Source organism: Myripristis murdjan, chromosome 13 (assembly GCF_902150065.1).
Source record: "Myripristis murdjan chromosome 13, fMyrMur1.1, whole genome shotgun sequence".
Taxonomy (NCBI): domain Eukaryota; kingdom Metazoa; phylum Chordata; class Actinopteri; order Holocentriformes; family Holocentridae; genus Myripristis; species Myripristis murdjan.
In genome coordinates this window covers 24,881,319-24,907,247 of record NC_043992.1, presented here as the reverse complement: position 1 = coordinate 24,907,247, position 25,929 = coordinate 24,881,319, and the positions used below count along the sequence as shown (strand labels likewise).

General features: G+C 41.5%; 1 protein-coding gene across 2 annotated transcripts in view; it reads left to right on the top strand.

The window, feature by feature from the left end:
- Positions 1–25,929, top strand: part of grm5b (glutamate receptor, metabotropic 5b) — an 80,347-nt gene that overhangs the window by 22,166 nt on the left and 32,252 nt on the right. For both annotated transcript variants that reach the window (XM_030066726.1, XM_030066725.1), the window contains exon 5: positions 819–993. In XM_030066726.1, coding sequence (XP_029922586.1) covers positions 819–993 — 175 coding nt within the window. The remainder of the gene's footprint in view (positions 1–818; positions 994–25,929) is intronic.

The window sequence follows — 25,929 nt, the reverse complement described above, 5'->3', positions numbered from 1 at the left end:
CCCTAGCTCGCAATGCCACTACAGTGGAAAGACGGCTATTTAAAGAATAAATGGTATGACAGTGATGAGTTGTGATGGTACAAAGACAAGCTTATAGCTCCAGCTACAGTAATAATAATAATAATAATAATAATAATAATAATAATAATAATAAAACTTTATTTGTATAGCACCTTTCATACAAGAATTTCAGCTCAAAGTGCTTCACAATAAAAAGAAGAACATTTGAAACACATTAAATAACAATAAAACATACAGTGACTGTGTGCAGACACCCAAGAGTTGATATTCAAATTATTTGTTGGGGTATACAAGAGACTGAAAAAATTCCCCTTGGCAATTCTTGGTGAGGACACCAAAAGTGATGCCCAAAGCACCCCCTATTTGCCACATTTTCACCATTACCTTTTTGGTTGAGTCAATTTCTTTCTAATGCATATAGAATGCAGTGTTCTAGGCATTAGGGTAGGTGGCTGCTACAGCGGCAGGCAGTAAAGCTTGCTTCACTCTGAAAGATAACGAAGTAGACAAAATTATGCAGACACCACTAGGAATAATGTTAGTGGGAGGGGAAGTCTTTGCAAAGACTGTCCACAAGTCCACAATCTTTGAAACAACTATAGCTACAAACAAAGTCCATATAATAAACAATTGGAGAGGTCCCACATACAGTTGTAGACACTGCTGGCCTTTTCTTGCTATCTCAAACTTACAGTGAAAATAAGAAAAAAAGGACATTTTGTTCATGGTATCACAACACATGAAGCAGTTACAAACCAAAACTTAACCCATATTTGTAATTGTGACGTTTGTTTCAGGCAAAATCTGGAGTAATGCCGGGGAGCAGAGCTTTGACAGGCTGCTGGAGAGACTGCGGGCTCACCTGCCCAAAGCCAGGGTGGTGGCATGTTTTTGTGAAGGCATGACTGTCCGTAACCTCCTCATGGCCATGAGACGCCAGGGTCTGGTGGGAGAGTTCCTCCTCGTTGGCAGGTCAGTGGAGCTATACAGTTCTTACTTTCTTAGGTATGTAGGTACGTAGGTAATGGTATGTTGTGGTACATTGGATATACATTGGGTAGTGTTAGCCAGGGTTTAGATAATTAACAGGAGGCCATCAGCACAATTTTGGTTAATTTATTCTGTGGTTTGTTAGTCTGCCTGTTACTCTTTGCTTTCCAATGTGGGTTTTATAAGCCTGTTTTATTAAAAAAAAAAAAAAAAAAAAAGTTTTCCAAGAATTCTTCTGGCTTATGAAATTGTGAATGAAGTTAAACATTATGATTACTGAGTAAAAAGTCCGTCCTCTCCCCATCATTGTGAAAACACATCCTGATACATGCTAAATGTTGGTCACCTGGTTTCAGACCCCTGTCAGGCAAAAATGTTAGTTCACGCTAACAATCTATAATCTGTACTGTACAGTTGTAGACACTGCTGGCCTTTAATTTACAGTCACACACAAACATACACATACTGTACGCAGGCTGTTTTGGATTTTGGAGGTGATTTTCATATTACGTCATATTCTCACTTAGATGAATTCCGCCCACAATTCTCTGGCAAAAATAACCTTCCACATGCACAGTTTGCAACTAAGTGTGTGTGTGTGTGTGTGTGTGTGTGTGTGTGTGTGTGTGTGTGTGTGTGTGTGTGTGTGTGTGTGTGTGTGTGTGTGAAATTTGCTTCTAAGCCTCTTGTGTTTTGGTTGCTATGCCAACTACTGTGTAATTAACATAAGATGAATAATGATTTTAGCACCTATGGCAGCCAAAGTGCAGAGATTGTGCAATTCTAATGTGCTATTCTGTTCTATTCTATTCTATTCTATTCTATTCTATTCTGTTCTTCCCCAGTTGTGAAACTAAATCAGCATCATTGCTGTTGTCATCCACAATATCATGGTCATCATCATCAACCTCATCACTGTCATCGTTGTCATCATCATCTTCATCAGTGTTGTCATCATCACCATGCCGTCTGAGACTGAGAGAGTGAGGTAAAATCTAAAGCTATACTTAATATGCTGTATATCCTGACCGCTTGAAATGCATGACAGTGGAAGGAGTGAGATAAAATAATGCAAAATTGTCCAGTGAAATTAGTAAAATTGTGATTTTGAAGCATTCTGCCTCTTTTGAAAGTATGGTCACTTGTCATACTGAAATTCTCATAGCTAGTCAAACTGCATGTCTCACACCACTGGCCTTTCCACTTGAGTGAAGAAAAATTATGACTAAATGACTTGTTAAAACTAGTATATTTACTGTGTATCTTCTACCTCTTTGTCTTTGGCCAGAGTCAGTTCTGATTGGGCTAGTTAATTGAATATCAGCCTTCGTTAGCATCAGTGTTACAAACGGAGCGTAGCTACAGTATAAATTGGAGATGGTCATGGGTGGGTGCACTACTCATTGGAGGTCTGTTCAAGGAACTTCTGATTATCCCAGTTGGGCACGTACTCTGTTTAACACCAGGATAATTACATTACCACAAGAGCACACAGATAATGATGAAGGGGATAATTCAGTTACCCAGGTCAGACAGCAATGGGAGTTAATTAAAAAGGAGTAGAATAGAATAGAATAGAATAGAAGGAGATCTGGCATTTTCATGATGAGTTTGTCTGAACCACTAAAAAACAAGGGTTATCAGATTGAGATGGGCTGTGTGCTTGATGTCACCTGATCAGTTACAATGCACAAATAGTCTGTTTCTCAGCTTATTCAGCCTGTCTGTGTACTGATGGCATTAGCATCATTTGGATGTATTGTGTTCTTCTCGTGGTGAATCCTGGGGCTTCGCATTTATTCCCATCAGTCAATGCTGATGCATGGTGGGCTTCACTTGTGGGATCTTTAAATGTTTTTCACCCTTGAATTCTTTAGTTTTGAAAAATTTCTTTGGCCATTAGATACTTTATCAAGCATAAGGACATAATTATCAAGGCCATAACACATCTTGGACTTTCTGATTCGATAAGCTGGCAATGATTAATTAACTAATTCCACCGCAGTATATTGTAAAAGATGGTGAGGGTCGAGTGCACTGCTGTGGTATTTTTTAAGGTGCTGTTTTGTGGAGAACCAGAGCAGACAAGCAAGGTAGATTATTTTGTAGACATTAGTCCATTTTTATGTTTTCATTGTGTTCCAGCACAATTTGAAAATATTGCTTTTCTGGAAATATTACATTATCTTACCTTGTTCCTTGTTGTTGAGTGATGCATCAAGGCAGTATGATGCTCCACTAGACATGCTGAGCGCACATTTTGTCAATGAAAACATCTTGTTTGTTTGTAAATGTGTACTTTCTACACTTCCTGCACACTAGTGCATTTCTGGCTTTAGAGATTTTATGTTCTTCCTCCAGAAATGTTCTTGAATGCTCACATCAGATCCTGAGGATAACTGCCATATCACAAGACTACTCAGTCTTCTGCATGCCTGTGGGTTTGTTTATGTGTGTGTGTGTGTGTGTGTGTGTGTGTGTGTGTGCCTTTGACAACTGATTCATGACCTCTAACCAAGCCACTAAACACACACACTTAAATACACACGTGCATGTGCACGCGCATGTGTGTGTGTGCGCACACACACACACACACACACACACACACACAGAGACACATGCACACAGACACATGCACACAGCACACACATACATACACTATATTACCAAAAGTATTCGCTCACCTGCCTTTACTCATACTATGAACTGAAGTGCCATCCCATTCCTAACCCATAGAGTTCAATATGATGTCGGTCCACCTTTTGCAGCTATTACAGCTTCAACTCTTCTGGGAAGACTGTCCACAAGGTTGAGGAGAGTGTTTATAGGAATTTTTGACCATTCTTCCAAAAGCGCATTGGTGAGGTCACACACTGATGTTGGTCGAGAAGGCCTGGCTCTCAGTCTCCGCTCTAATTCATCCCAAAGGTGTTCTATCGGGTTCAGGTCAGGACTCTGTGCAGGCCAGTCAAGTTCATCCACACCAGACTCTGTCATCCATGTCTTTATGGACCTTGCTTTGTGCACTGGTGCGCAGTCATGTTGGAAGAGGAAGGGGCCCGCTCCAAACTGTTCCCACAAGGTTGGGAGCATGGAATTGTCCAAAATGTTTTGGTATCCTGAAGCATTCAAAGTTCCTTTCACTGGAACTAAGGGGCCAAGCCCAGCTCCTGAAAAACAACCCCACACCATAATTCCTCCTCCACCAAATTTCACAGTCGGCACAATGCAGTCTGAAATGTACCGTTCTCCTGGCAACCTCCAAACCCAGACTCGTCCATCAGATTGCCAGATGGAAAAGCGTGATTCATCACTCCAGAGAACGCGTCTCCACTGCTCTAGAGGCCAGTGGCAGCGTGCTTTACACCATTGCATCCGACGCTTTGCATTGTGCTTGGTGATGTGTGGCTTGGCTGCAGCTGCTCGGCCATGGAAACCCATTCCATGAAGCTCTCTGCGTACTGTACTTGGGCTAATCTGAAGGTCACATGAAGTTTGTAGTTCTGTAGCAATTGACTGTGCAGAAAGTCGGCGACCTCTTTGCACTATGCGCTTCAGCATCCGCTGACCTCTCTCCGTCACTTTACGTGGCCTACCACTTCGTGGCTGAGTTGCTGTTGTTCCCAAACGCTTCCATTTTGTTATAATAGAGCTGACAGTTGACTGTGGAATATTTAGGCGCGAGGAAATTTCACGACTGGATTTGTTGCACAGGTGGCATCCTATGACAGTTCCACGCTGGAATTCACTGAGCTCCTGAGAGCGGCCCATTCTTTCACAAATGTCTTGTTTCACAGTCTGCATGCCTGAGTGCTTGATTTTATACACCTGTGGCCAGGCCAAGTGATTAGGACACCTGATTCTGATCATTTGAATGGGTGAGCGAATACTTTTGGTAATATAGTGTACGTACACATTGTCTGCCTTTGGACCCTGAATGTATTGATTGCTTCTGTCCTACCATTCCTCATGGTGCCAGCAGGCTACAGACCTATTAATGTATAGCTGGGCTGAGATAGAGATCTATAGCACACACACACACACACACACACACACACACACAAACAGACACAGACTCACACTACAAACCAGCAGCATACCAGTGAGTGCATACAGGGATACATGGATCCAGAAATGCACATTAGCACATGACAGTACACAGCTTAGAGACAGAAAACGTCACAGATCAAACTACTAATAGACACTGATTTGTGTTCTATTCCTTTTCCCTTTTCTCTCTCTCTCTGTTATTCTAGTTTTTCTCTGCATCAGCTTACTGTAATGGACTGTGCTATATGCCTATAAATAATTTGTCTTTCCAATAAATTGGCTGCATTTTCTCTTATAATTGTGTTTCACTTTATTAGTGAAAGATTATGCATGCATGTATGTGTGTATGCGTACTTGAGTGCATGTGTTTACTCCATGTGTATTAGTCAATACTATGGGTGTTAGTTTTGGGAATCCCTGGGCAGTTGTATGGCTCATTTGGTTAGGTAGTCTGTAGTCTGTGGTTAATTGCAACTGGGTCAGATAAGGAGGAGATAAAATACAGAATTTAGACATAAATTAGCCCTTGAACACACACATACTCAACATGATTCCTGCTCATGTACTGTATGTTGTGTATGTGTTGCCTATGAATGACATTGGTCATGTCTCACCATATGGTTGAGTTCACAGCAGCAGCAGCTTTCTGAATCTTTAAGCCAGTCATGTCACTGTAAAATGTAAAATGCATGTTTCCGTCTAAAATATTGTCTGCATATTAATTGTTATGTCAGCTCCAGAGCTAATAGTAAATGGCTATATTTTTTCCTGCCTGGTTTGCAGATGTTCTACAACAGCTTTTTGGAAAAAGTTATGCACTGTACCTTTCATGAGGAGATTCAAGTCACTGAAAACCAGCCAAAAATAATTGGTTACAACCCAAAAACACAAATTCTTCTTCGACACTAGGGCTCAAGCTAGCCTTTTAGCTGCGGTATAAAGGCAGGCAGTAGCCTATACACCAAGTGCTGGAGGATCTGTGTTTTCATAAGAGGTAGATGTCCTGACAGTGTGGAAAGAATGAATAGACATGTACTAGAATGAATAGAAAGAGAATAATTTGAATCAAAGGTGTTCGCAGAATCTCTCTGGAAATCATCCCGCACAACTCTGCACCCCTTCTGCCTGCTGTTGCCATGGAAATATCACCTACCATATTTGGACGAATCCAGCATCGCAACTGGGGTGATATGCGGCACATGCGCATGTGTTTATGTGAATGGCTATGTGCATGCGTGGGTGCATCTGTATTTGTGTGTCTGTGCGTGTTTGTCTTTCAGTAAGTGTGTGTGCGTGTGCGTGTGTGACTATAGCTAAGCAGTGATATTGAGAGCTCTATAAAGTACATTCAGCACCCTTAGAAGAACAGATTAGTGAAGGCGAGCTGGTGAGGTCAGTTGCTAATGGCCATTTCAAATCAGAGTTTTAACATGTATGCTCAGATATTCTTCGACCCTGGTGCCCTCCCATCTCCCATCATTCTCTGAATCTGTCACATCCCTCATCTCTATCATAGTCTCCATGTCTCTCTCTGCACATCTCTTAATGCTCTCTCTCCCCCATTCTTCTTCTTCTTCTTCCTTCCTGTTAGTGTTGTTTGTATTCTGCTTCTGCTTCTCACCTGTGACTTTGTCTCTCTCTGATTGGATCCGTGTGCAGTGTAAGTGTGTGTTGCATTGCATGAAAAATAAACTAGACTTTTAACTGAGGTAAAACCCCCACAGCGCCCTGCTTCACACAACAGCTGTTTATTAGGCCGTGCTTCCTTGTCGTCTCAATTTGAGAAAGAGGTTTCACAGCATCTTGTGGTCAAATAACTACCGGAGATGAGTGGCTTTTTGTAGGGCTCAAGCTGTCTCAAAGAAAGCAGTCTTTGAAATTGATTTTCAGTGGATTCATCTCTCTGCAGTACACCTGCATGGTAGCAAGTGGAGAGCAGAGAAGTGGAGAGGGGAGAGGAAGGAGTGAAGAGTTGCAGAATGGAGCGGAAAGGGAACGAGGGGAGAGGATGATTGAAGACATGAGAGATTAGCAGCTGGGTGAGGAGAGGAGACAGGTTAAACGTGTTTTGTGTGTGTGTGTGTGTGTGTGTGTGTGTGTGTGTGTGTGTGTGTGTCTGTAATATATCATGGTACTAAAACATTTCTTGTCAGACATGGAAAGCAAATCACTCACAGTAGGAATGTAATTTACACATCACTGCTGGATGTGGGATGTATCTACACTTGCAAACAAGCACATTCACACTCATGCACACAAATGGACACACACACACACACACACACACACACAGAACCGTTCTAGCCTGTCAGTGGATATGGGGTTGTGTAATGTTTGCTAGTATTATGTTAATTTACTCTTGATTAAAACAAAAGCTGTTTCATGCCATTTAATTGGGGAAATGATGGAAATTCATCTTGTTCTTTTTCCTCTTCTTGCATTGCAATAAAAGCTTGTAATTAAACACAAGGGAATATGTAGAAGAGAGAGAGATGGATGGATGGAAAGGGAAACAGAGAGAGAGAGAGGGAGAAAGGGGGAAGGGGGAGTAAAGAAAAAGGGATGAGTGCTGGTGATTTTGTCTGATCTGTTGTATGTGTGTGTACACGTGTGGATGTCGGTTTGAGTTTGGGTCTGTGTGTATGTGAGCATGACACAGTTGCTATCACAGGATATTAACACTGGCTTTATATGTATAGTACTGTGTGTGTGTGTGTGTGTGTGTGTGTGTGTGTGTGTGTGTGTGTGTGTGTGTGTGTGTGTCGGTGCGTTTGTTGAATGTGTAATCTCCCTGTTGTGGGGTGTCATCTGTAAAGGTTGTGCGATCAATAGAAGGTCTGTCTCTATGGTTTCTCTCAGGAGATTCACAGACACAGCTAGTTAAACTGACAAACACACACACATACACACGCACAGAGACACACACACACACACACACACACACACACACACACACACACAAAACCCACTTTTTCTGTCTTACACACACAAGTCCTTTTCTCCATTGCTGTGAAGCTACCATGGGTAAAGAGTGAGAATGAATTAAAGATTCAAGTGCTGTGTTAAACCTCCAGCTCAGTTTCCTGTATCATTTCCAGTTCTTAACAGTGTGAACAGGGACCTCTGCCACTGGGACTGCACTGGCCTCTGTTTTTAAAGGGAATGCTTTAACTGGCTTAACTGGTTTGATCAAACTGGGAGGAATGATGCTTCTTGGCATTGTTAAAGCATTTCAAATTATGTTGATTTGACTGTCAGTTTCGCTATAATTAAAGGTTACAATTACTAATTGCAATATCTCTTGTCCATTTTTGATGAAACTTGGATGATGCATCTTATTACCGATATGCCAGGGGTGTGCTTTTTTATTCACAGGGACAGCACATATACCTGTTAGTTTAATTTGATTTGTGTTTAAATATCTAACTCTTCACCATGGTCTGTCGCATGTAGAGTATTCATCATCGCTCTGCTCAAATCTTCACTCTGTATCTTCTTCCTCCTCTCTCTCTCTGGATATCTATCTTTCACTTTTTCTCTCTTTCACTGTTTTCATTCTTATTGACATTCTTTTGTGTTACAATGTCAAGACCTTTTCTGTGAATTTGACAAGGGAAGGGATCCATGAGGCAAAGTGCCTTGGATCTCTTTCTTTGGTGTCAGAAGTGCCAAGCACACACCAAAGAGCACTGTCAGCAGGTTTTTGTCTTTACATTCCAAACCCCAATGAAACACCACCTTGACTTTCATTTTCTTTTGTCAGTGTGGGTGAAGTCCTCTAAGACAGCCAATCAAAAGGCTGCTGAACTGAAACTACAGAGTATCAAAGACTTTCTTCTTAGATGTCTGTCAGGTATTTCTGTCATTTTTTTTCTCTATGTGTCCTCGCTGCTTCTCTTGGTCTCTTTTGTCCTTCTGTTTCTCCATGTCTGTTTGACTCTTTACTTTTCTCTCCCAACTCTACTTTTGTTGTTTCATTTATCTTCTTCTCCCTCTGTGTATTTCACTGTGAGAGGTGTGCTTATGCATGTACACTATATTACCAAAAGTATTCGCTCACCTGCCTTTACTCATACTCTGAACTGAAGTGCCATCCCATTCCTAACCCATAGAGTTCAATATGATGTCGGTCCACCTTTTGCAGCTATTACAGCTTCAACTCTTCTGGGAAGACTGTCCACAAGGTTGAGGAGAGTGTTTATAGGAATTTTTGACCATTCTTCCAAAAGCGCATTGGTGAGGTCACACACTGATGTTGGTCGAGAAGGCCTGGCTCTCAGTCTCCGCTCTAATTCATCCCAAAGGTGTTCTATCGGGTTCAGGTCAGGACTCTGTGCAGGCCAGTCAAGTTCATCCACACCAGACTCTGTCATCCATGTCTTTATGGACCTTGCTTTGTGCACTGGTGCACAGTCATGTTGGAAGAGGAAGGGGCCCGCTCCAAACTGTTCCCACAAGGTTGGGAGCATGGAATTGTCCAAAATGTTTTGGTATCCTGAAGCATTCAAAGTTCCTTTCACTGGAACTAAGGGGCCAAGCCCAGCTCCTGAAAAACAACCCCACACCATAATTCCTCCTCCACCAAATTTCACAGTCGGCACAATGCAGTCTGAAATGTACCGTTCTCCTGGCAACCTCCAAACCCAGACTCGTCCATCAGATTGCCAGATGGAAAAGCGTGAGTCATCACTCCAGAGAACGCGTCTCCACTGCTCTAGAGGCCAGTGGCGGCGTGCTTTACACCATTGCATCCGACGCTTTGCATTGCACTTGGTGATGTGTGGCTTGGCTGCAGCTGCTCGGCCATGGAAACCCATTCCATGAAGCTCTCTGCGTACTGTACTTGGGCTAATCTGAAGGTCACATGAAGTTTGTAGCTCTGTAGCAATTGACTGTGCAGAAAGTCGGCGACCTCTTTGCACTATGCGCTTCAGCATCCGCTGACCCCTCTCCGTCACTTTACGTGGCCTACCACTTCGTGGCTGAGTTGCTGTTGTTCCCAAACGCTTCCATTTTGTTATAATAGAGCTGACAGTTGACTGTGGAATATTTAGGAGCGAGGAAATTTCACGACTGGATTTGTTGCACAGGTGGCATCCTATGACAGTTCCACGCTGGAATTCACTGAGCTCCTGAGAGCGGCCCATTCTTTCACAAATGTCTTGTTTCACAGTCTGCATGCCTGAGTGCTTGATTTTATACACCTGTGGCCAGGCCAAGTGATTAGGACACCTGATTCTGATCATTTGAATGGGTGAGCGAATACTTTTGGTAATATAGTGTATGTCTGTGTTGGTTTCTGACAGCTCCACTCAAGTATTTTATATGGGATGGCTTCATGTGGATAAAAATATGTGAATGGTTGCTGCAGCTTCACCTCTTGTTTATTATTGGATGGACAGGCCACTGAAATACCATACCATCAACTTCATGTTTAATACTCTCAGCTTAATGCTGAATTTACCTTGTACCAGGATGCAGTAGAATGCAAACTGGGTCGTGGTATTTTCAGTGTGAGTCTAACAGTAGACTTCATGAACACTTGAGAAAAATGGCATTGAATTGGCAAACTTATTAGCAAAATAAAAAGATAGATACACCTAGATATGTTTGTGCAACTGCTCATCATGTCTTCTCTTCAGATGAAGTTAACATAGTTTGTATTTTTTTTTTTTTCGCTATCTACTGTCCATCCGAGGAGAAAATGGCATCTTGTCAAATTTAGGTTTGTTTGGGTTATTTGAATTTTGTGCTTTGATTTGTAATTATTTAATATACTGTGAGATAGTAGTCTGTTAATAGCTCCAGTGTGGAGTGTGGCAATGCCATCAACACAGCAGTAAACAAGGACCTCTCACAGCTGGAGAGTTACAGATATGAAAAAAAAACAAAGAAAGGATGACTGTAATATTTAAACAACAACAAAACACCCATACACAGTAACTACATTAAATCTATTATTTTTGTCAGTACATAATTGGACATCCAAAGGGCTCATAACATTTGCCTTCTTGTTCCACACCAGATCACATGCAATATACATCAACATATGAGTGACTGATTTCAAAATATTATAAAAATCTAATGATTAGACAATTGCTGCTGCAGAGCCTTACCCTCATCTTCTGCTTCCCTCTGTTCCTCCCACTGTAGAGGATGAGATGATTAATGTCTGCCAATGATCAGTCTGCAGTTAAAAGGAAGAAAAAACATGAGAGAGAAGAAAAAAGAAGAATGCAGAGGAGTTTTTAATGGTATTCCAACTCTGAGTCTCTTGACAGGGAATTAAGAGGTTTTCCATATGTAGGGCAGGCCCGCGGGCACGTATAGTCTCACACACACACACACGCACACACACAGACAGAAAAAAATTGATAACATACGCAGACACACATAGATGCACTCTAACACAGAGCTGCAGAGACGGACACAAATATAACACGCCCATACTCACATTTGCAGACCAAGTGCCCAATAAACCAAGTGTGCATGTACACACATGCATTCAGATGTAAAAACACACACACACACACACACCTACACATACACACACATACACACACACACACACATTCATCCTCTTATTGCTCTCCCAGGGAATGGCCTTATCCTCTTACAGCCCTCCGATGGGAAAAGTGCTGGGAATTAGAGAAGATAGGAGGGAGAGAGAGAGAGAGACAGAGTCAGACAGACAGAGAGACAGACAGAAAAGTAGAGAGACAGTGGCATAGAAGAGGTTGACAAGTGTGTAAATTTCTAAGTGTGTGAATTTGTGTTCTTATTCATTTATGTGTTTGTACAATAAACTATGTTGTTTGCGTGGTTAGTCTGTTGTGAGCACTCAGTTCGGCATTTTGCTGCCCATTCTCTGAGATTTACACTGTGGAATTAAACCGACTGTTACGTCAGCATTGGCTCAGCATGCTCAAATACACACATGCGTGCACACACACACACACATACACACACACACACACACACACAAACAAATATAATCCTTTTTGGTGTAATCCACACAGGAATCTGAAGGGTATTCCCTTAGTTTTTCATGTTCATTTTTGCGATAGGTAGCTTATTTTTGAAAAATGCTCTTTTATTCATTTAACATTCATTCATTTCATTATCCCCTTGCTTTATTTTCGCACTAAATATAACCCTTTATTTATTTAAATGTAATTTTATATAACTTACTCAAGACAAAGATTCCAATAGGACAGGATTGATGGCTGACATTTGTAATTGCTCCTCCCTTTTTCCTTCCAACCCTCCTTCCGTCTCTCCCTCTCTTCACCTGATCCTCGCTATCTGTCGCTACGTCTAACCTTTTGCTCTCTCTTGGTTTCTTTGTCTCAATCCACTAAATGCACTTGCTTTTCATCCATCACACATTTGAAAGGTTATCAGTAAAAATGGCACTGTTCTCTACTGAAGTGCCTGGACAGGAAATGAGTTGACCCTTAATTTAGCTCAGCCAGACTCTGTCCCAGGCAAAGGTAATTAAGAGAAATATGAGCTGCGGTGCCTGTGAACAAAGATGTGAGAATGGAGAGAAAATGAAGCTTAGGAGCTTAATGTTTTGTCAGTTGCCATATTGTGAGATTATTTTTCTGTTTTATTTTCATGTGAACAGCAGAGAAAGACAGGAACAATTGAGGAAATAGGATTATGTGACACAAGCCAAAAGACAGACATTTTCTCAGTATTTCATTAACTTTTTCCTTTTGTCTTATTCAATTTTTCAAAAGTCAGCTCTTTCTAACGTGTTTAGTAAAAGAGATGATTGCACTGAATCATCCTATTCACATTGTTCAGTTGCCTAACATGTTAATGGGTTAGGGTGGAAACTGGGTCTTCAGTAAATTAGAATATGTTTGCCTTGGCTCTCAGTCACTCCGTAATTCTCAGAAATCCGCTCACAACAAAGCAATAATTGACTTTACGCAGGCTTCTCATGTGAGGTTCATTTCAAAACGAATATATCTAATAAGTACTTGCACAGTGAAATACAGAAACGGTACTTTAGATGTTTTTAACAGAATAGCGTGAGCCAAGATGGGAAGCCATGCAGTTCAAACACGGTGCTCTATGTGAATACTGCTAGCAGGCTCGGTCACCATAGCTTCTAAAAATGGAGTAACCCACACTGTGCAAGGAAGGATCGCACATGTCAAAATTTGCTGTGGTGATGTGAGCCATATCAGCACCAGGGACAGAAGAAGAAGTGAAAACTTTTACAAGACAACATTTCCCTGTTACACTCTGGGGAATTGAGCACGCACCTCCAGACTCTTTGAAAGGAACAAATTCAACCTCACACTGAAACTGAGTTTTAAGGTGCATCAATGTATTTTTCTAGACTCTCACTGTAACACATTTTGACATACCACAAACTTTTGAAATAAGGTTAACCAGGAATAACCTTATACATTATACAGCTACATTTAAATATAATAACTTAAACATTAATTAGCTTTAATGTGGAACTGTTTGTCACGCCAACATGATTTTGACAGACAGCGATGTACAGTTGGTATCTATGCCAACCCGAGCAAGCACAGTTTTCACATAAATTTATCAGCATAGTAAAAAAAAATCATTTTAAATCAGTTCTGCATAGTTGAAACTGATACCAGCAAGATATTGAGGCCCTGATTTCAAGACTACTGATGTCTCAGCTTTCGTTTTGGCACAGTGTCCACACAGGTTTACAACATGGGAGCACGGCATTAAATCAACATCTATTCAATGCCAAGCGCTTGGCAGGGACTAGTTAAATTGGATTCAGCCGCTAATGAAATAGTCCCCACACTCGTCAGTTGAGTTTGCCCATCTCGTCCGCCTTCTCCCCATTCCATTACAGCCCTGCACCCCCCAACCCATTTCTCTCTGTCTCTCTCGCTTCCTCTCTCTTCCGGTGAGCTCAGCGAGACGGGTGTGATGTGTGCCGCACCACAGCCCCCGCACAGCTTGTTACCATAGCAACACAGGAGACAGAGATAGAGACAAAAAGAGAACGAGAAAGGTACAGAGAGAGAGAGAGAGACAGTGAGAGAGAAGAGACAAGCAGAAAGAGAGAGAGACGAGAGATAGGCAGACAGAAAGAGAGAGGAGGGCGATGACTGAGGTATGTGGTACCAGCAAGATGTGGGAAAGTCATTAAAGTTCAGAATAACATACAGCTCATTTACTGTAGATCTGTCTCACTCTCTCATGTACACACAAACACACACACACACACACACACACACACACAAACACACACAAATGTACACACACGATCCTGTGGGCGATAAGCTGGAGGTCTCGTTACTGGGCATTAGTTGCACCTCTTCTTGCTAATCCCTGCTGTCAAACAGGCAGACTGTTGGTGTGTGTGTGTCTGTGTGTGTGTAGGCCCAACCAGTATAATTATTGCCATCTTGTAGAGCAGGGAATAGCTCCCAACTGCTGCTTCTATGCCAGTGGGCCCTCATTAGGTTATACAAGATTGTCCATTAATGTGTGTGTGTGTGTGTGTGTGTGTGTGTGTGTGTGTGTACCCAAACTCGTGACTTGGCATTGGAGCATTACATTGTCTCAAATGTTGATGGCTCAGACTGGACTTCCACGTCCTAATGGCGTGGTGGTAAAAGCATACACACATCTATATTCATTATACTCAGGTTAACATTTTGACTTGTTTTGTCCATTGTCGTTTTCAGAAAATGCAAACAGATTCCCAGTGAACAAGTATGGGTGCAATCCATTGCTGTTCTATTAATATTTTCTACCCCCCCCCCCCAACCCCTGCTCCCACGCACACACATCACCTACACTAGCACTCAATTCTACTTTTGCGATATTCAAAAATAAATAAAAAAAAGAAAAGAAACGACAATAATACCAATAATGGTAATAATGACAATAATAAAGTAAAAATTAATTAAAAAAAAAAAAATACAGCCTCAAGTGACAATTTATCTCAGTGCACAACCACAGCATGAATGATAATAACAATAATAATGATCAGACCAACAACAACAGGGATCCAGCACTCCACTCTTGGACTCTTGATAAAAAGGAATTATTTAGCATAAAGGGGTACAATGCTTTTTTATCGAAGTATGACAGGAAAAAGCTCCATGTAGAGTAGTCGTTTGTTGCTTATTCCTCTATTAAAATGTTTTTATCTTTTCTGGTTTTAGAAAAAAAAAAACAATAAATCTTGTGGCCGTACCGGACCCTTGATGCCTCTGTGAGTGATTGTGGGAGAGACTCTTGACAGACAGAAAGAATGATTAAACATTTTGAGAAGAAGGGTGTTAATTAATTAATTTATTTATTTATGAAAATCAGTGGAGTAGCCATCTAGGCCACTTTGCATAGCAGTCATTGATTTTGATGATTTCCTCTTGACTAGCTCTGCCTCTTCATTGAAAATAAGGGTTTGTATGTCTAAATTATCAAGGAAATCCGGCATTGCTGTGGTGTTATTGCCTAACAAGTGGCCTGCTTTTTGACAATACTCATAAAGAAATTCATGTGAACAGAGTTTATGTCCTAAACAATTAACATGTCAGTGTCATTGGTTGATAGCAAGTTGTATTATTTGAATATTCAGCCTTTACATATATATTTCAGGCATGTGAGCATATTAGACAGTGAGATATTATCTGACTTACTTATCAAAAATTGACAGTCACAAAGTTAAAGTTAAAGTTTAAAAAAAAAATGTCTTTATCAGCTAGGAGGACTGTGTTCAGCCTCCATATCAGTCACTCTGTCTGCTTAAAAAAAGGTTAAGATCAAGCGGTAAGGATAGAAGAATCAATGTAATTTAGTGTCCATAACGCACCAAGGACTAAATAGCCTCAATTTATTTTTAGGGGGAAAGACATAATTTTTTCTATAAACCATAGCTCATCCCAGATAGGGATGTATAGGTAAACAAGGAGGATAGAGGTGTTAAAACGCTGACCCCAAGACCATTTTAAATCTTCCTTGTCAATCAGAAATTAATTCAGTTGCAATGAATTGTAGATTTTTTGGATTAGAATTGCACATCCTCATTCATTATATCCCAAATGATTTGTTCAATACAAGGTTGAGCCACAGGTGAACAGGAGAGCCACTGGTTCCCCCTCCGTTATATGGAAAAACAGTCAGTTTTTAAAAACAGGACAAAGATAAAATGAGACTGGGACTCCTTAACTCGGTAATAAGATGTTGTAAGAAGTTCTCAGACTGACTCGGCTACATGTCAGCTTCACGTGCTCATGATGACCAGCTGGGAAAACCCTGGGCATGCAGCTGCTGCTGAAGTTGGGATGTAAAACTTGCGAACTACACAGGTACATGTTGTATGAATGTACAATGAATGAATGTAAAAAGACAACCAATTCTGAGGGGGTCAGGTAGAACGCACTTGTTGAATTTCCATGGAATGACCCTCTCAGGGATGTTTAAGTGAAAAAAAGGTATAAATAAACAAACACATTTTTTTTTCACTTGTTAATTTCTGAAACTCACCTTACCATCACAAGCTCAGACTTTAATTCATTTCATCACCTGGCTTGTTTGCTCTTTGGCTCCCTTTCCTTGAAAAAATGGAATTGAAAATGGCTTTGTTAAATACTGTGCTAATTAACTCCAAACCTACCTGCAGTCTCAAAGTAATCAGGAACTTGGACTTGGACCAGAATGAGACGTCTCCTTTGAGGCTTGTGGTTAGGTGTCTAGGCTTTTGTGCAGTTGTCTTGAATGAAGTGAGAGAGGATGACAGAGGAAGAGATAGGGAAGGCTGTAGAGAGATAAGCTGGAGAACAACAGTAATTTACCTAGACTGCCACTGCAGCATGAATCACTTACACTGAACATTTTCATCTCTACTATTTCTCATTGCTAGTGTGCATGTACACGCGTGCATGGACCAGGGGTGAATCCAGGTTAATTTCATGTGGGGGGCACAAGGGGATCATCAGTTAAATAAAGGACTGGGGAGGTGGAGACTTCTAAATTGAAAATATATATATATATCTTAACCTGTACAATACACTATGTTGTTTTATGTCTTCATGTCTTTAGTAGCAGTATTCATTTTGTCTAATTCTTTGTAAAAGCAATTCTTATGACATTTTGTTGTTGTTGTCATTTTGTTGTGTTAATTGGCATTGTCAGCTAACAGTTGCAAGCAGTTGTGAACTTGTGTTGATGATATTCTTATCAACATCTGGCTCCTATCTGCAATTACTATGCTCACCCACAGAACACCAGGTTAACATACAAAACACAAAATCTGTAAACAATACAGGGCAGACTGGAAAAGGAAAGCAAAATCCAAATCGAGATGTGACCTTTAGCTCATTTACTTCTCCTATCCTAAAGAGAAATCTGTTCCATACCTAAATGAGACTATGGACATTTTCTTCATATTTTCCAAATTCAACTATAGCTGAACCTTATTTGTCTCACTGAGAGCAACCTCTTAGATGTTTAAATTCTCAAAAATAAGTATTGCTAACCTGTTTTATTACACTCTTTTAAAGTGTCTGTTGATGTGAGATCTCAAAGTAACCCCAGGAGCCACATTCATGAGTCACATTCACTGAGTGGCTCAGTGGCTTCTCAGATAATTTTTAAATGCTTACGAACAAGGATACTCCAAATGGGCCATAAAGAGCAATAAATTCAGATGTCCATGAGCACCAAGTGATAGCTATGTTACACACAGGGCAATCTATCTACCAATGAATTACTACAGCTGTGAACAGCACTCAGTCATTATGTAGTACTAGGCCTAGGACTCCCCGGAGTGCTAGGCGTTGACTAGAATAAACAGTACTCAATAATTATCACACTGACATCAGCGGAAAATGCTGAAAATCTGCCTTGAACATGACTTTGCTGATTTCCGATGGTCATATCATCACAGTATTAACATGTTTATGTTAGTGTAAAAATGTGGGAATGAACACAGAAAATAAAAAGACAGAAAATGACACTGAATCCACATTTTTGCGAAGATTTGGGCTTTTAATGGCTGTGGTCTTAAACTTTTGATCAGCTGATGTTGGCAATAACAGCCTAGTTTAATGGTTGGATGCAATAAATTGCTTACTCAATTTTTTTTTTTTGTCTCACTCCCATTTCTTCTTTTTGCATTTTGAAACTCTAATTAGAACCTTATTAAGATCCAACAGTGCAAAATGTAAATTCTTGCAATTTTCAACTGGTCTTAAAATTTTGATTAGGAGTGTGTAGTATATATACTATATGCTCTAGCCATTTCTGCTTTGTACTTGCTGTTAATGCGGTTTACTAGCTAGCGAGTCAAGTAGCTGGCTGTAAGGTCTAAGTACTGGCCGAAAGAAACAAACTCTTGAAAGTGAGCGTGGTGGAATAAGGTCTCGTTTACTGTACTGTAAGTTTACTGTTTTGCACACAAATGTACAAGCATATAGATCAATAAAAGTTTTTTAATATGTAAAATGTTTGTCCTCAACGTGCTTAGGCAATATTGTTGCCCAGTTTTCAAGGCCATAAAGCTTATTAGGTTGAAAGTGAAATTGAGAATAATGTTGGTGTAGTATGTTAGTTATTATGTTATTATGCTGGCTAGTGTGACAAGTATGAGAGATGACGCTTTTATGTGTGAAGCGATAAAAAGTGATGAGGCGACGCCCTGAGGTATCAGCAGGATATACAGCCTCTGTTTCTCCCTCTAACTCTCTGACATCACCCACTTTGTTTCTCCCTCTCTCTGTGTCTTGGTCCACCCCTCGTCTGTTTTCCTCACCAACAAACTATTCCTCTTTTTCTCCCTTGACCTTACCAAGACCATCAGTGTATCCAAACTCCAAATGCTGCCCCCACCCCACCCCTCACCCTCTCTCTCTCACTGGGTCCATACCTCTCTCTTTCAGGCTGTCTGTCTCTCCCAGAGAGATCCTTATCTATATCACTTTATCCTCTCTCTGTCTGTCTCTCAATCCCTCCTTATCTCCCTGGATTTAACTGTGTTTAACCTCTCTGCCCTTCCCAGTATTTATTTCTCTCTCATGATTCTCACTGTGTCTTTCTCACTTGCATCCTTTGCCATTTCGTCAGCCATCCTCACCCCTCAGTTTCACTTTTCCCTCTTGGTCTGTATTTGTTATTGTTTCACATTTTTCCTCTATATCTGCAGAATGTTTGCAGCAGTATTATTATGCACTAGAGCCTGCTAGCATATCATGACGCCTATCAGCTGTTGGCTTGATGTCACAGTATGCTAACAGTCTCCACTGTGTAGTAATACTGCTGCGTTCTGCAATACACACAGTAATTCCAAAATATATAGTCAGTCTGTAAGGAGCATGAGGCACTGCGGATAAAATAAACAAACTGTATTCCTGTGGATGGATGGAATTTTGTGTGCTTGATTGTTTGTTTGTTTGTTGTTTGTCTGTGTGTTCTCATACCACCTTGGATCAATAAAGCCAAACTGTCCCTTTAAGTGCCTGGCTCAAAGGCACATCAGCACTTGTTTTTTAGGGAGGTGAGAGGGTCCTTACAGTCAGGGGCGCCGTATATGGGGGAAAAGTTAGGACAATTCCAAGGGCCCTTGCCTGACAGGGGCCCCAAAAAATAGGTAAAAACTAATATAAAATTATTAAACCATCAACTAGTAAATACATACAGTACAGGCCAAAAGTTTGGACACACCTTCTCATTCAATGCGTTTTCTTGATTTTCATAACTATTTACATTGTAGATTTTAACTGAAGGAATCAAAACTATGAATGAACACATGTGGAGTTATGTACTTAACAAAAAAAAGGTGAAATAACTGAAAACATGTTTTATATTCTAGTTTCTTCAAAATAGCCACCCTTTGCTCTGATTACTGCTTTGCACACTCTTGGCATTCTCTCCATGAGCTTCAAGAGGTAGTCACCTGAAATGGTTTTCCAACAGTCTTGAAGGAGTTCCCAGAGGTGTTTAGCACTTGTTGGCCTCTTTGCCTTCACTCTGCAGTCCAGCTCACCCCAAACCATCTCGACTGGGTTCAGGTCCGGTGACTGTGGAGGCCAGGTCATCTGCCGCAGCACTCCATCACTCTCCTTCTTGGTCAAATAGCCCTTACACAGCCTGGAGGTGTGTTTGGGCTCATTGTCCTGTTGAAAAATAAATGATCGTCCAACTAAACGCAAACTGGATAGGATGGCATGTTGCTGCAGGATGCTGTGGTAGCCATGCTGGTTCAGTGTGCCTTCAATTTTGAATAAATCCCCAACAGTGTCACCAGCAAAACACCCCCACACCATCACACCTCCTCCTCCATGCTTCACAGTGGGAACCAGGCATGTGGAATCCATCCGTTCACCTTTTCTGCGTCTCCCAAAGACACGGCGGTTGGAACCAAAGATCTCAAATTTGGACTCATCAGACCAAAGCACAGATTTCCACTGGTCTAATGTCCATTCCTTGTGTTTCTTGGCCCAAACAAATCTCTTCTGCTTGTTGCCTCTCCTTAGCAGTGGTTTCCTAGCAGCTATTTGACCATGAAGGCCTGATTTGCGCAGTCTCCTCTTAACAGTTGTTCTAGAGATGGGTCTGCTGCTGGAACTCTGTGTGGCATTTATCTGGTCTCTGATCTGAGCTGCTGTTAACTTGCGATTTCTGAGGCTGGTGACTTGGATGAACTTGTCCTCAGAAGCAGAGGTGACTCTTGGTCTTCCTTTCCTGGGTCGGTCCTCATGTGTGCCAGTTTCGTTGTAGCGCTTGATGGTTTTTGCGACTCCACTTGGGGACACATCTGGGGCTCTAGTTTCCCGGCGCAGTGTGGGGTGGCGCAGTGAGGCGAACCCCGCGCAGAGCTAGTTTCGACCGGCGAAACGGCAGAGGCGGACAGTGTCCAAGTTTCGCAGGCGGAGGTTCGCCGAGATGGGAGTGGTGGCGCGGCGGGGGGAGGTGCCGACAGATTCGGCTTGGCGCAGTGACAGTTTCGTGCCAAAAGGCTTCGCCGAGGTGCGCCAAAAGCTCGCCATCTGAAATCACGTCTACTTTCAGCGCAAGGCGGAGCGGAGCTGGCGCAGTCGAAGTTTGGCTGCCTGGTGCACATCACCAAAACCTCACAATCAGCACAAACGGTGCCAATCTCCTTTGATCTGACATCAGCTGTGACGGGACAGTTGATATGGAGATATATGTATGTGCTGATTGTGATCGTAGCATTGAATAGTGTTTTTTTCGGTATTTATTGCATTGTTCATGTGCCTGACATTCCGGAAGCCTGCCTGTGAGGTTTTGGTGACGTGTCCGCACAGCTCGCCGGTCTCCGCTCCGCGCCTGTCTCCTGAGCTCCGCTCCGCCTGCGGCAATAGACCTCCATGTCAGCTGTGTAAACTTTCATTACACCTTCACGCAGCGCATTTTAAAGGCAAGGACAGGGGCTCATTTGATTGGTTAAATGTGAATCGGCTGTGTCAAACCCACTCCACGACTTCTCTCCTCACTTGCGCCGGTAGGAGGGACGGCGGAGTACTTGCGCCACCAAGAACGGCGTGCCAAACTTGGAAAATCCGCCTGGCCACACCCAGTTGGCGAAGCGCATCTGCGCTACGCCCCCGCCTTGCCTGGTCTGCGAAACTAGAGCCCTTAAAGTTTTTGCAATTTTCCGGACTGACTGATCTTCATTTCTTAAAGTAATGATGGCCACTCGTTTTTCTTTAGTTAGCTGATTGGTTCTTGCTATAATATGAATTTTAACAGTTGTCCAACAGGGCTGACAGTAACCTGACAGTAACCTGACTTCTGCACAACTGATGGTCCCAACCCCATTGATAAAGCAAGAAATTCCACTAATTAACCCTGATAAGGCACACCTGTGAAGTGAAAACCATTTCAGGTGACTACCTCTTGAAGCTCATGGAGAGAATGCCAAGAGTGTGCAAAGCAGTAATCAGAGCAAAGGGTGGCTATTTTGAAGAAACTAGAATATAAAACATGTTTTCAGTTATTTCACCTTTTTTTGTTAAGTACATAACTCCACATGTGTTCATTCATAGTTTTGATTCCTTCAGTGAGAATCTACAATGTAAATAGTTATGAAAATAAAGAAAATGCATTGAATGAGAAGGTGTGTCCAAACTTTTGGCCTGTACTGTATATATATATATATATATATATATATATATATATATATATATATATATATATTTTTTTTTTTTTTTTTTTTTTTTTTTTTTTTCCATGGGGCCCAAAATTCCTGGCGGCGCCCCTGCTTACAGTATTTACTTAATCAGCTTATGCATACCAAGTTAGTGCCGAGCTTTGAACCAGCAACCTTTTGGTTGCAAGCCTGCAATTACACTTGACAAATGAGGTGTTTTAGGACTTCATTGTCTTGTTCAAGGGCACTTTGGAAGCTGAGAAATGGCAGAACAGCATTGTCTTTTATAGAGATCAAATCTGGGCCCCTTTGGATACAGGACAACCAGTCTCTCCAACCAGTAGGCTACCTTGATACCCCAAAATACTGTGGTGCAAAAGTCACAACAAACAGCAAATTGATAGTCTCTTTCTTTCTGTCTCTCCCTTACCCTCTCTCACACACACAATACAACGAAAAACAAAATATATGGGAAAGTGATAGATGTGTGTGTGTGTGTGTGTGTGTGTGTGTGTGTGTGTGTGTGTGTGTCTGCGTGTGTGTCTGTTTGTCTGTGTGTGTTGTGCTCTCACAGCTGGCTGCGTCCAGACAAAGCGCCCAGCTGGAGAGGAGTAATGTCTGTTATTTGAGCTCATCCATCTTTTCTTTATACCCTCTTTCCATTTCCCTGTCCACACTTGACACTTTACTTCTTTTTATTTTAACTTTCTTATCTTTATCTCTCCTAAATCCTACCTGCCTTTTCTTTCTTTCTTTCTTTCTTTCTTTCTTCTTTCATTCTTACTTTCTTTCTTTCTTTCTTTTCTGTATAGCTCAGAAGGGAGACACTGTGGCAAGGGTTTGTGGTTCAGTTCCCAGTGGTGCAGCCCATGATGACAAAGTATCATTACTTGTCTATACTCCCTCTTTCTATCTTCTTCTACTCTAAGTGATAGTTTGCTCCATTGATAGTGAATGTGTCCCACAAATCAGTGACAGTATGGAGGACAAACTGAATAGGACATTTGAATGGATTCTCCATTATGTTGCTTCACCAGGGCATTGTAAAAGTGACATTTGAGCAGTCATAGCTCCGACATATACATAACAACTGCTCACATTGTTTTTGACATCTGTTCAAGAGGTGAATTCTCCTGATTGCAAATATTGATTGATAGATTGATAGAATTCGACCAGGCCCTGGAGGTAAATACATGTTGCAAAGGTTAGCATGATAGAAAATTAAATTGTCATGCCAAGTTGAAATATTGCTTTAACCAATCTGTGTTGTCATTACTCTCCATTAGGTCAGGAAAGAGCCTTTTGGTTACCCTGAATGCCCATTCGCTCCATCATGTTTTGCTCTCTCTCTCCCTCCCATCCATGTCACTGTGTCCTTCTCCAAGCCCCAGTTTGCTCCACTGAGTCAGCTCAGACATATGAATGAATTGAATTGGGAGTCTGAACAGCATTTTGCTGTGTCTGTGCATTTAAAGAGGACAGGACTAATTGAGGAGTAAATGTTCTGTTATTCTGACTGTACAGTCAGTCTCTCCTTTGTCTTCTCTTCTCTTCTCTCTCTTCTCTTCTCATTTTCTCTTTTCCTCTCTTCTCTTGACTTGTATTTTTTCATGCATCCACTTGCACCCTTTTCTCTGTGCTTATCTGTGAGTCTCCTTTTCACTCTCTTGTTTCACCCCTTGCCCATTCTTGTCTTTTTATTCTTTTTTTGCTATGTCTGCCTTTCCCCATTCTTCCTTGACAGTTTTGTTCCTGTCACCCTGTCACATATCAAATCAGAGTCTGGTGTCTGAAGCTCAAGGGAAATCACCAGAGTTGACCTATTCTGAGATACAGTCTGTATGCCTAAGCTAGCCTGAACAAAGTGTGTGTGTGTGTGTGTGTGTGTGTGTGAGAGAGAGAGAGAGAGAGAAAGAGAGGGAGAGAGAGGGAGTGTAACAAAAACAGTCAAAGGAGGCAAGTGAAAAGTGAAAAAGCTTGTGTATGTGTGTGTGTGTGTGTTTCTAGCCATGCACCTTATCATACAAACAGATGAGTTTTTACAATAAGGTCTGCACATTTTGATGATTCTTGTTTTAAAAAATAATGGTAAGTGCTAAAATTAAAGTCAATAAAGGCTTGTATTGCATGACCGTAAAATGCAGTACCCTCACAGCAACAACAACAACAACAACAATAACAATAATAATGTCAACACTGTTGTTTATGTTCCCTTTATTACATGCTCATCTGTGCATTGAGACAATTCTGCAACCCATGGTTTTATGACACCATTTCAAAACTGTCTGGATATACAAAAAAAATGCATGGTCATCAGTCCAAGAAAAAGGTTACTTTTCTTAGTTTCTGAAGTGTTGACATTTTGGAGATATGAGATTTTCATCTGGCAGCAGCGGATGTGTTTTGTTCGTTTGCATTTGTTTTGTTTATGTGTGTCTGTCTGCCTTTTAGATGAATCATTGTAATTTTTCCTAAGCGTTTAGGTTGCTGAATTGCTGTGATTGTCTGCCAATGCAATTATGGCTCTGTGAAAATCCAAGGTACTTGTTGGGAAAATAAATAGTGTAGATGTAGACGGAGACATTGGACAGGGAGGATAAAGGCTAAAAGGTTAAAGGAACAATAAAGTAAGGGAGAGAGAATGGAAAGGAAGAGAGAGAGAGAGAGAGAGAGATGGTTGAAAGAGAATGGGAGAAAGATGAGAAACAGACAGAAGTGGAAAGGGAGGGAAATAACAGTGAGAAAAGTGGACGTGGACAGAAAGAGAGACGGAGACAATAGAATTCTCATGGGGAGCAGTGACAGGAGAAAGAGAGAAAGGCAAGAAAGCAGTGAGAGAAAACATAGACTGTATATAAAGAGGTATAGAGTTAGGATAAAGAGGAAGAGAGAAAACAATACCACAGATGTGGAAAGAAAAGAAAAACAGAAAAAATAAGGTGAGAGAAAAAGACAGAGATAGAGGATAATGAAGTGTGGCATCGATAGATGTGTAATAGTGAAGATGCTGTCAAGGTAAGCAGCTATGGGCTGCTCTGTGTGTTTGTATTTGTGTGTGTGTGTGTGTGTGTGTGTGTGTGTGTGTGTGTGTGTGTGTGTGTGTGTGTGTGTGTGTGTGTGTGTGTGTGCGTGCGTGTGTGTGCGTGCGTGTTTGCTCATGCTACTGAATGACATGTGTAAAGTGGTCCGATCACTCACATAATTACACAGTTGGGTTCACTGAAGACACAGGCTTTGCACTTCTCTCTCTCTCTCTCTCTCTCTCTCTCTCTCTCTCTCTTACATGCACACACACACACCATTTAGCACCACTGTGTCTGTATGTGAGACAGTTCTGACATTTGGCTTAATGAGTTTTGCTGTTGTCATGGCGAACTTTGCCCTCCATTAGTCTGATGTTGTTGATGGATGAGGCATCGCAGCTCGGTACTGCTTGTTACTTTGCTTTTAAAGGCGGAATGAGTAGGTATAATAAGAGGCAATGTTACCATGGGTTCGACTCAGCACAAACCCCGTCCCAAACACATCTGCTTGTAAGCTTTATTTGGCTCACACACGCTTTCCAAACACAAATCATGTCTTTCTTTGTCAATTCCTCCGCTCACCCCTCCGGTCTCTCCGGATCACGCACGTTTCAGTCTCTCAAACCAAAACTTAAATATCACAGAATAATGAGGAGAACAGCCGTTGTCCACGGGCTCAAACGTGTGTCTCCCAAGTCCAGCACGCTATTAGCC